Genomic DNA, 12,189 nt, shown 5'->3' on the forward strand with positions numbered 1-12,189 from the left:
AAGTTTATTTGTCTTTGTTCAACCCTGTTATGCTCTGACATTTCCTCCTTTAATAATAAGATAAATGTTATTGGATATTATATAATGTGTAATTGACATTTTACAAAGCAAACCAAAACTGAGTGACACTGCAGTTATCAATCAAATTATAAGCATATATTTTCCTTAATTTCCTTAACATTAAGTTTCCTTAACTTAATGTGATGGGGTTGAACTACAGTAGCACATAAAGGTTAGTAACTAAATAATAATAAAAAAGTATTTTAGAAATTCTTAATTTGTCTTTGTTCAACCCTGTTGTGCTTTGACATTTTCCCTTTTAAAAATAAGAGAAATGTTAATGGATATAATTATATATAATAATAAACAGAGCAATTCAAAGAGGGTCCTAAATTCCCTAAATGTCTTTATTAAAATTAAATAAGAAAAAAAAAATTCTCTACATAGATTATTCAGACTTTATTTTATTTTAAGATCTGTGCCTTAAGTGATGATTGGAATGGACAGTATTTAGAAACCTAACAAAGAGGCTGAAAAACTTTTTTTAATAAAGTGTACAGGTCAAAATCTTTTATAACATAAACAGCAAATATTTCAAGTTCAGACTCTTTTATAGGCCTACAATAATTCAGAAAAGGTAAATGTCATCAAACAAACACACTACAAATATAAGTCCGGTCCGTGAGCTTGTGTTGAGATTGATGCGGAAAACAAATTTTGCCCTTAGAACATAAAAATAGGGCAGGAAAGAACAGTTGGCATTTTTCAGTCCATTGCAAAGAGTTACAAATTTTTAAATGCATTTCCCCATCCTGTTGTTCTCAAACTGGCACGGTTGTTCTGTTGGAGGACCTCTGCAGCTGAACGCTCTTCTAGTTGGGTTTGGTCAGGAGCTGAGAGGAGAACTCATACAGATCTTTATTGATCTTCTTCAGGGTCCTCATCTCCTCCTCTAGTTCAGACACTCGTACCTTAGTGTTCTCCCCATCACCAAACATGCTCTGGCAGCACCACACAGAGAGAGACAGAGAGAGAGAGAGAGAGAGAGAGAGAGAGAGAGAGAGAGAGAGAGAGAGAGAGAGAGAGAGAGAGAGAGAGAGAGAGAGAGAGAGAGAGAGAGAGAGAGAGAGAGAGAGAGAGAGAGAGAGAGAGAGAGAGAGAGAGAGAGAGAGAGAGAGAGAGAGAGAGAGAGAGAGAAAACAGAGTTATCATGACATATCTTTTTGACAGACTGAGCTCCAACACTTTTTTTTTTTTTAACAATGACTTTTCATGACTTGTACATGACCTTTCTAGCCGTTCACAATTACAGAAGAAGGATTTTGATAGATTATTTTGTTAGCGACTGTTGGGGCGGACATTCATTTGTATGTGAGGCACTAATCCTCAGAATGAATAGGTTTAAACAAACATATTATTGTTCAAATGTCTCCAATAGCACACTCAGCAGACAAATTGATGTTATCACGGTGGGGTATAGGCAAGTTTGACTGTAAAATATCACTCAAGCATCATTTTAGGGCAGAATTTTAGAGCAAAATTAGGTAATTTTGTTGTGTTGTGTTGGTGACTGCAATAACCACAACTCATTATTGCGCGGTGTGTTTGGGATCATAATCATGTTGGAAAATACACATTTGATCTCCAAACATTTCTTCCATACATTGTGTTCAGAAGGATTCCCAATTATTGGTCCATTTCAAGTGCCAAATTCATGTCTGATTATTTTTTTATGTGGCAAGTAGCTGTGTAATAAGCAGGATAATAAATCCAGAAGGTTGTTATCGCAGAATAAACCCCTTCAGGGTGATGCAAGACCCCTCTGCTTCGCGTCAGGGTCCCGATCTCCCTGTCTGGGCTTATTCTACGATAACAACCTGCTGAATGTACATTATCCCTTACGTATTGGACTGCAGAACACGGCTCCAATCTTCCACACTACACTCCTTATGCTCTATGGCAAAGGCAAGTTGTTTTTTTGCACAACCTCTCAATCCAGCCTTTTGGTTTTTTTTGCTTAAAGTTCAAGATGAAATTGGAGGTTTCGTCCAGGTCTTTAGAAGCTGTTTTGAGGTGGTTCCAACATTTTCATCTTCCTGTCAAAATGCTGACTAGTGTTCCTTGACCAGCCACAGCACTTTACATTCTGCATGGTAGTGCTCTGTCGGCGCTTCAAAATAATTATGTGGACATCATGACCATTCACATCCAGCACATGAGCAATATCTAAAACCGATTGACCATATTTAGTCTTTTTTTTTTTTTTATAAATATCCTCCTTGGTTGCAGAGGACAGCTCCTTCCATCTGGCAATTTCCACACAAAAAAACCCAAAATAACATCTAATAATATAGCTAAATCACTATATGGCAGGTCTACCTAGTAATTTACTGAATTATAGGCTGGGAATAATAAGTGCCAGCTTAGTATGAACACTTGGCTGAAAATTACATCTTCACAATTTGGTATATTTTATTGCTTCATGACAAATGATACAACTGGAAAGTGGAACACGTACATTCGTTTTTCACTCCAGGCACAACTTCACAACATGCATACAAAATATATAAAACATATATAATAAAAAGTTAGAAGCAGCCAATTTTCCTTAGTCGGACATTCCTTTTGGACACTACTGTATATAATATAATATAATAATAGATCTTCGACTGTGAGTGCATTACAATAAACCGATTTGTGTTTGTTTTTAATATCTAGGTGAAGAGTTTTTTTTTTTTTTGTGGTTATCGACGAAATGTCACAGAAGTCAATTGCGCTTAACTTATATTGAACCCGAAACATTCCTTTAATCTAAAAGAGCTAAATCGCAAGCATATAACAAGCCAGAAGATGAACTGTGTGTAAATGAGGAGGTGAGCTTTTTTTCATGTCAAAAATAAAAACCCTGCACCTGGGTTTAGGATTCAAGTTCCATCATAGATTTTCGCTGAGGTCATCAAATCCCGTTTTAGAACATCCCTAATCTGGCGTAGAAAATATTGACATTCCCTTTGTGCTTGATTCCCCCGTGCAGGCGAGCGCCGAGTGACAGCGATGCACATTTCACCCAGATTAAGTGGGTGGGGGAGGGCTGGTGGGAGGTTAAAAAAAAAACACTCTTGCTCTCCAGTTATTTATTTATTTACATACATCTCCTGAATAAACAGCGGGCTCTGAGCTTGCCGGCGGGATCCAACTCCCTTTTGAGTGAGTGAAACTAATCCACTTAATGGTCCTGCCAGAGCCGGACTCAGTTTAAAAGCGTCAGGAGATCCATGAGGATGAGGAAACAACCTCTATGGTGACCTGAACGTGTTCATAGATGGATAATGGCAACAAACCCCAAAACACCCCTCAGTCCCTCCAGATGGACGGGACTGCGGGGACCATCTGGACTCACTGTACTTTGACATTTTAAAGAGCCTAAAATAATGTATTTGGACAGAGTTATGAGGAACGCAGCCTGTGCTTTGCTTGCAGCTCGCTGTAACTAATTCCCTAAACAACTGACGTTCAATAGGCCGAAAGTATGCCGAAACCCTCTTCTAATTAAGGGGGTGCATAAAAAAACAACAAGTTGACAGCAATTCAGTCTCACATTTTCAGTAGAATGAGGTACCAAAGACCCCACCTCTACTCTAAAGGCTTCCTTTTTATGAGTGTTGAGATCAATAAAAATAAACTCTAGGCTTTATGTGTTAATCAGTTCAGCTTCAAGCCCAGTCTGATCGTGTTCTCCTCCGCTGGCTGTCAAACAGCTCTTGACTACACTTTCAACATCCCATGGAGAGAGTCCGAACCCTCGGATAAGAGCGGCCCAGTGGAGCTGCTCTATCAGCAGTATAAATCAGACTCTGACAGAGGTGTGCAAGTGGCTCATTTCCTGTAGAAGGAAGTGAGTGAGATGCTCTATATAAAAGATTATAGTATTGAATCGATCACCTCTGTAAATCACAGCATGCTCCGGTCAAATATTTTGTATAATTGACTGTTGACGCATGCAACCCATTCCTAAATCTCTGCAGTTCCTTCTCACATAATGAATTAATTTCAAGTCATTATTCATTCATTTTACATTACATTACATTATATACAACAGTTCGTTCTGGTTCTCGATACTTACTGGCTGAGAGCCTTTTCTAGCCGTGCGATATTCTACCAGTATCACCACGGGAACAGTTTCATCATTTGTATCACTCCGCTTTGCAGGATTTCTCTCAAAGCGAGTGTCATGGCGGACGAGCAAACACCATTTTACAAAGAATGTTGTTGTTATTGTGTCACAGAATGTAGAGTTTTTTTAAGCTAGTTAGTTATTTAGACCTCAAATAAGCAACTTATATATGTATATATATAGCACCTATTTGAAAATGTGTTTAGAAGTTTTCAGAGATTGAGCTCCAGACCACCAGCGGCCGTTCAGCGCTCGTGTACCCGCAGAGAAAAGCTTTATCTTGGCTAGTCCTTCAGGAATTTGCCACTGGCTCTTATGTAGATAGTGTTTAAACACAAGGTATAATTAATTTTGTGCTTATCAAACGGGCAATCTTTGGTCTTATTAATCTATTACTCGTTTCAGAGCAAATCAATTTGGCTAAGGGCAAAGGTTTTTCATAACTTTATTTTTTAACTGAAATCATGTACTATTAACTAGCGCTGCTTCAAATAACATGCCATATTTGGTATTGGGAAAAGGTCTGTTAGTGATTGTGATTTCAACTTAAGCTACATTATTACAACATTTAGATGTCAGCAAAGACTCTTATATTTATATTTTATATATCCTCTAGATTGTTAAAAGGAAAAAAGACAAAATATATCGCTTTCCTCAGCGGACATTCAAAATGATTTTGTGATTATGAATATAAGATTGACCTGAAGAATAAGCTTCAATGAAGCCACTCAGCGTTCCTTCGTTGCTAGTTCTAAAGCGACGTTTTAGAATTAGTAATGGAGGCTTGTTAAACTGTTAAAGTGTCAACTTGAGATTTGAATCAGTGGCAGAAGGAAGTAGTTCTGCACAAAATAGGGTTTTTATTTATTTACAAACGTGTGCCCTCGAACTGTTGTATAAATGCAATATCACACTCGTAGCCATGAGATATGGCTCTATATCAGCATGGCTGTGTTTCACGTTTCTGCAATTAATGACTTTCTGGCATCCTTTGGCTGGCATTACAGTAGAGTTGTCAAAAAAACAACGGTACCAAGTCGGTACTGAAATTTAAACAAAGTGACGCTTTGAGCGCTGTTGAGTGGAATCGTAAACATGATCAGCACTTCAAAAACATGTAAATATACATCAATGTCGCTCTTCACCGAGCGCTTGCACAGACACAGACGGGAGTGTTTGAAAGCGGGCGTCTATCAGCGGACCGCTGCCGTTTTTTAAAACACTTTAAAACACTTCCGTGTGCTCTCAAACGCTCCCATGCGTTGATCATTGTAGCCAATCACAGACATATCCGATGAGCGCGTGAACACAATGGCCAATCAGAGGTGTTTACGATTCCGCTCAACGCGTCACAATTTAAAAATTTCAGTACCGACTTGGTACCGAAGTCGGTACTTTTTGACAACTCTACATTACAGTATATGATCTGGGCCCGCTCACCAACTTGTGACCTCAGATTGAACCCATACATATGTCAGCCAAGTTTGGTGGAAATATCTCATTCCATTTAAGAGTTTATATACATTTAAGTGAAATTTGCCGCAACCACTTTAAACGTTTTGTTTACCACTATGGTTTCGGACACCACTACAAATGGCTGTCCCATTGTATGGGACTGTATAGGGGGCGATTTCGGATTCAGACACAGTGATGGTTGCCTTAAAAAAAGAACCCTTATTATAGCGAATTAAATTGGAGCTAAATTAAAATAAAAAACATAAATTGCTAAACATTTAATTTAAGCAATGTTTTATCAAAATCCATAAAAAAAAAAAAAAGTAGTTCTGTTAATTACCCAGGATTGGCAAAATTATTAGCCATCTTAAAATGGCAATTATGGGTTGATTACTCTGCAAAGCCAAGCACTAGTCAACACTACTTGTGACGATTGCTCTGTCTCCTCTCTCTTCATGCGGATCATTACAAGAATCAAAGCCAACAGGCTATAAACTGTCTCCGCCTTGAAAGCCTTGCTTAAATTCAGCTCACAGCAATGAGTGAATGGTACGCTTCCCTGCTTACCTTGTCTGTGACGGCACACATCAGAGAGTAGAGCTCGTCTGCTTTCTCCAAATACGTCCCCTCCGGCTCCTGAGAGAGTGAAAAGACAAAGAGAAACACTTTAAACATCATCACAATAGTATGTTAGGCTACAACAATGATTGAGTGTGCCAATAAGGTATTTGCGTGTAGGCATTTCCCATGACGTAAGTGTCCTGAAGAGGCTGTGCCAACTGTGAGGGTCAGTTACAAACAAGGTCTAATCATGGCTGTCTCAAGGAGGCTGATCACTACTGACAGTGAGTAAGTGGCCGGGGGTTTGTGGAGAGCATGACGTTGTTCCAAGGGTCCAACGAGATTATTAAGGCTGACAATGAAAATCCTAGCAAGGTCAATCTCTTTTTAACAGCCCTTCTCAGATTCTGCCATCTAACTCTTCTGATTTACAGACCATCAGTGCATGTCTGCGGAAATTTACTATTCCTGCCTCGATGGATACAGTGAGTCTGCTGATTTCACAGGAAGATGAGTAAACCTGGTGCTGTATTTTGATTCTGCTCTCAATGGATTCCCACAACGCTCACAAATTTGAAATATTGTACTCCTAACATTGTAATGGTACATCATTTCTCAATGTGGAGGCTAGGTTGATTTTTTTAACGTTTACAATACTGATCAAACTTATGGGGCCAGTAGGGGTGTGACGGTTATTATATAACCGTTAGACCGACGGTTAGAGTTGAACACCGTCATTAGAACTCTATAACCGCCAAAACCGTGCTATTAAAATATTTTTTACAAACATTTTTTTATCATAGAGAATGCTTAAATACTAATATCAGCTTACGAGGCAAACGGAGGCGGAGTTGGTGCTTCGGAGGCTGCTAACTGGAGATGATTCGGGAGAGGACTGTGGCTGTGCCCCTTTACCGATCAGAGCGCGCGCTGACACGGAGTAAAGCCTTGTTTACTCGACGCGTCCGCACGAGTGCGAAGGTGCGCGTGGCAAAGATGACGCGTTGGGTGCGCAAGACCGGCAAGACCCCATTTCGCTTGGCTGTGTGCACGGCTTTTTTTGTAACAGCGCGCGCGACGCCGCATCCGAGGATGAACGACTTATGGTGTGTTCACACCGAACGCGAATTTAATTATTTGCGCGAGTAGATTACATACAAAGTCAATGCAAAGACGCGAATAGACGCATCATTCGCGCCGGGCGTTGCGAATGACGCGAATTGGGCGACGCGTTTGCCGCGAATGTCTTCCGCGCAAGTTGAAAAATTTGAACTCGAGCGAATGTTCAAGCGTCTAACTAAATGCGATAGACGCGTATTTGACGCTCTATTCGCGTTCGGTGTGAACACATCATTAAAGCCGAATCTGCCCGAGCATGTACGTCTCACTGCACCGGCACGCAGTTTGCGCGTCTAAATTGCAAGGTTCATCGTTAAGGTTTTGTTTGCTGTGTGTGATTCATTTAATGGAAAGCACATTCACTTCTAGTTGTCTTGCTGTTCATTTTAAATACACGTAGAGCGAGTAGCTAATCAGTGTCTGCTTGTTCAAACTAAGTTGTCCTATAACAGACGAACAGTTATTCAACTTTGGTGGAAATTATCCCGGAAATTTGCTGCATTTTTTTTTAATCAAAAGTAGTTAATGTACGTGGTTATACCAATATTAAGCAATAAAGAAATCAAGAAATATCAAGGTTAATATTACTGCATCATTTCCAACAAAGCTGTAGTTTTATTTAAAAGTGTAAAACAGTTATTGGTGTGTATGTGTATGTAGGATAAAATGTGAAATCAGTCGACAATTTTATTGCAAATATGTTCAAAATGTAATTTCCATTAACCAACATTTCCACCACAGAATGCTACTAAACACAAAACATCATTTGAGATGAGGGGGAAATGACACTGTGGTGGTTCATTGTTAGTGGACAAATTAAATAAACGTATCAGAGTCAGTGTGACAAGTGTGTTTTCTAAATGTCCAGGGGCCAAAAGTGCCCAAGAAACATCCAATCACATAAAAGGAAGTGAATTACAACTGAGTTCAAGTGCAACCAAAAAAGCCTCAGAATTCGCTATGAAAGCCAAGCGGTCAACCTCTGCAGAACCCCCAACAACAGCCTTTAGTCCACCACCATGATCTGCCTAATTCAGGTCCAAATAATAGATTTCCAATATTTATGAATAGTTAAGGGTAATAATAACAATCCATTGATCCTCAAGCTTAACTCCATTAGCACATAGCGGAGCAGACCTAAGCTCAACTGATGGCAACTGATCTGATGAAATCATTCTGCTTGACCTCCATCAGAATTTAGTCAGCCAGGCTGTTAATAGACACCCACACCCCACAGGTCACGATTATTTAGAGGGTCACATGGTTTAATTCATGAGTTTTGCAGGGTGCCCCCCCCCCACACACAGCAGGGTCGTTGTTTCCCCTTCCAAGTGGATAACGGAAACAATTCGGAAAGAGAAATTAATTTTCTCAGAGCAGGTTTAATTTACACGCTGTGTGGCACGCCAGTCACACCGAATGTGTGATGTTGGGCGCAGCCTCTGGGTCGCAGTTGGAACGTATTATTTTGGGTCGTGGTAGAAGTATTAATGCACTTATCAAAACATTTGTTTTAGGTTCCCTCTCGCTGTGCAGAGGTGAAAGAAGCGTGTTTTCCAGATAGGATGTGCTCTCCCAGAGGCTGGAAGATTAGCCGCTCGGTAAACAAGCTGAGGGGGGAGGGGAGGAAGAGGAAAACAGCAGATATCCAGAAAGAAGGAAAGATAAATAAAAAAAAAGGCAAAGGTTGGAGCCACAGAGCAGGTGGTGGGCAAATTTAAGACTTTGTATTAGCATTTCATTTATGTGTCTATAATTGATTTTGACATGGGAGGAATTACGTTCAGGTGCTAACAGCTGTAAACATTCATCATGTTTGAAAACTGCTGGTGGTGAGGAGACCAATCCATATGTGCAACTTGCTTTAAACATCTTTGACCCAATCATTTCACCCACACGCAGCTGTTACACCTTACAGTATATGAGTGTCAGTGGAACTAAACCATCTGATCTAAAGAAAAAGAGCATCCACTTACACTTTTGAGGATGGTGGATGACACTGAATATCCTTGATTGATTAACAATGTTTTTGTTGCCAATTTTTATTTTTTGTATTTGCATTTACATTTAGTAGATGTATTTAAAGTGAGTCTTCTAAAGAGTGTGTCATTAGGCTAGCATTGAACTCTTTTGAAAAGAAATAGGAAATAGAAAAGGACTAAGTTGGATTCATTGGTTGTTGATTGGATGAAGTCGGTCCTGCTGTATGAAAGGAGCAGGGTTTAAGCAGACTAAATGATTGGAAAAGTCTGGCATACATTAGGTATACACACGATTCATCAGAATTTTGAGGTTTTGACAAATGAAACATACGCATGGTTGAATAATTCGCAATAAGATTGATAACCGGCATTTACAAAATGTGAGTTTTTATTCCATACCGACTTTAAGATGAATGGTCTCTGATTTAAACTTCAGCAGCAAAAATAAATAAATAATTTGTTCATTTTCAAACTGCTTCAGTGATTTGACTCAAAACAATATATAGGTAAATTCTGCTGCAAATAATTTATAAATCTTGCTTGTGTTTATTTAGTGAAGAAAAGTGCAAGAAAAAAAAACCTTATTTATTTCAAACCAGATTATCACAGAATTTACTTTGTGCATTTAAGTAAACTTGTCAAATTGGCATAAAAAAATAAAGAATAACCCTTTAAAACAATTAAAAAATAAATCAATATCAAGATATACTGTGTGTAAAAAATATCTCATACGAGATAGATAATAGATAATATTATATACTATAGGAATGAATATAATTTTCTTTAAAAATTTGTTACAGCATCTTTAAGACTGTTATTTGTAAATGACCTCTGGGTAAACTTTTGCAAGTGACCTTTTGCATTTATGAGGGTAGATCAAGTTGCTGCATACTGAATCCCAATTGATAAGTAAATGTAATAACATTGCTCTAAATGGCAATTCTGCCATCTCATAACTAGTCTCAGTGGACCTAATCTTATTTTTTGATTACATCTATCCCCAGATGTTACCTGTGTGTTGGCTCCCAGTCTCAGACACATGCCTCCGGTGCCCGTGCCGTCACCCTGCTCGGACGGGTTCAGGTGGCGACTGAACCGTGGCAGTGGGACGGCTGGACGACTGTCAGAAAGGAACATGTTGGCAGGTGCTGGTATGATAGCAGCATTGGTCACAGGACCTGTTGAGGAGACAAGGTGGAAAAAATATCAGTTCTCTCTGAAAACTGTAGCAGTTTAGTAAAGGTTTGTGAATACTGAAATTCTCAAATAAAAATGATCCATTTTAACACCAAGCATTTTCTCAGTCACCCCTGAAAACAATGAAATATGCAAGAACATAGTGTTGTGAAAGAGCTAAACACATATCTCTGCAAATATTATGCATCTCTTACTGTACATGTGTTCACACAATCAAAAGTTGTAAAAGGAGGCTACGGTTTATATTTTTGATGACAAAATAAAATATATACAAACTTCCAAAGTAATATATATTTTTAATAACGTTATCACATTACAAACGATTTCTATTCCAAATAAAAAAAATGCTGTTTTTGCTGCTGTGAACTGCTGTTCCTCAAAAAATATATCATGGTTTCCCCCCAAAAAAATAAAAAAATAAAGCAGCAATAAAAGGAAATGTTTTTTTGAGCTCAAAATCATCATAGAATAATTTGCAAGGAATCTGCGGAAAATTCAGCCTTGCCAAAACAGGAATAATTTACATTTTAAAATACATTTAAATAGAAAACAGTTATATTAAATTGTAATAATATTTCACAATATTACGTTTTTTACTGTTTTTTTTTTTTTAAATGCAGCCTTGGTGAACATAAGGGACTTCTTTCAAAAACATTTAAAAAAAAAAAAAAAAAAAAAAAAAAAAAAAACTTACAGACCCAAATTCAAAAGGTTAAAAGTAAAAAAAAATCCATTGACAAAGATTATTATTGATATTTATGATATAAAAAAAAATGTAATTGCGATTAATCAAGTTCATTTTGTCATCATTAAAACTTCAGAATTCACAGTGTATAGTATGTGTATTATGCAACAGCAAAGAGCTTGTTTACATTTTAAACAAGTCAAGTGACAGAACAGGACAACGACTCCTGTACGTCACCCCAATCGTCTTTACCTTGATTGCAATCCTCATTCATCAAAACTTCACTAGTGAGACGCTGGTTTGCTTTATCCAGCTGAGAAACGTAGTTTGCGTATCATCTGCCCATACAGTGGAGGGATGTCTGACAAGGGTTTAAATAGAAATTTCCGCCTACCAGGGTTAGAACTTCGATATATAGATATATATAAGTTCTAACCCTGGTGGAATATATATATATGCATATGTGTGTTTTTTGGGGCGACAAGTCGACTATCCAGACTATCTAAATCCAGAAAATCTCAAAGTTATGAATTTCATGATTTTTTTCCCACATCAGTTCTTCCCCCTACTTGGATTGGAAACTGAGGAGATAAAACCGGCAGATAATCTTTTACAACTCCAGCACTCTGAAATACAGAGCCTTTTACCTCCTGCTTACAATGTCGGACATTTTTATTTGCCCATTACTGTCAGTGTAGAACAAACTAGCACCAAATCACTGAAACCATCTGTCTGTCTGAAACCTCTTTCATACTGAACAAGACACAGTGGCAGGAGAGCGTTCGTTTTTGTTTTTATCGAGTTGACGCAGTGTCTACAACACTCTCAGGAATGAAACCATGTTCCTGCGGTTCACCTGAGATTAATTAACAACAACCAGGTCCAACTGAGCTTCTGGCATCTGCTGTCTACTGTCCTCCTTACAAGAGCTAAACACAAATCATCTGCACCAGTGAGAACTGTGGCAGACTCAACTGAACTACATTAGCTTGTGTACTAAAACATCCCTCCAAAGC

At 38.4% G+C, this 12,189-nt stretch overlaps 1 protein-coding gene across 1 annotated transcript in view; it reads right to left on the minus strand.

The window, feature by feature from the left end:
• Window positions 1-537: 537 nt before the first annotated feature.
• The window catches only part of wdr18 (WD repeat domain 18), a 76,948-nt gene continuing 65,296 nt past the window's right edge, over window positions 538-12,189 (minus strand). The window contains exons 8-10 of the mRNA XM_056252683.1: window positions 10,303-10,469; window positions 6,197-6,265; window positions 538-1,001 (exon numbers count right to left, since the gene is read on the minus strand). Coding sequence (XP_056108658.1) covers window positions 873-1,001; window positions 6,197-6,265; window positions 10,303-10,469 — 365 coding nt within the window. The 3' untranslated portion in view covers window positions 538-872. The remainder of the gene's footprint in view (window positions 1,002-6,196; window positions 6,266-10,302; window positions 10,470-12,189) is intronic.

The sequence above is a fragment of the Rhinichthys klamathensis genome, unplaced genomic scaffold (genome assembly GCF_029890125.1).
Source record: "Rhinichthys klamathensis goyatoka isolate OS25496 unplaced genomic scaffold, OSU_Roscu_1.1 h1tg000098l_1, whole genome shotgun sequence".
NCBI classification, from domain to species: Eukaryota; Metazoa; Chordata; class Actinopteri; order Cypriniformes; family Leuciscidae; genus Rhinichthys; species Rhinichthys klamathensis.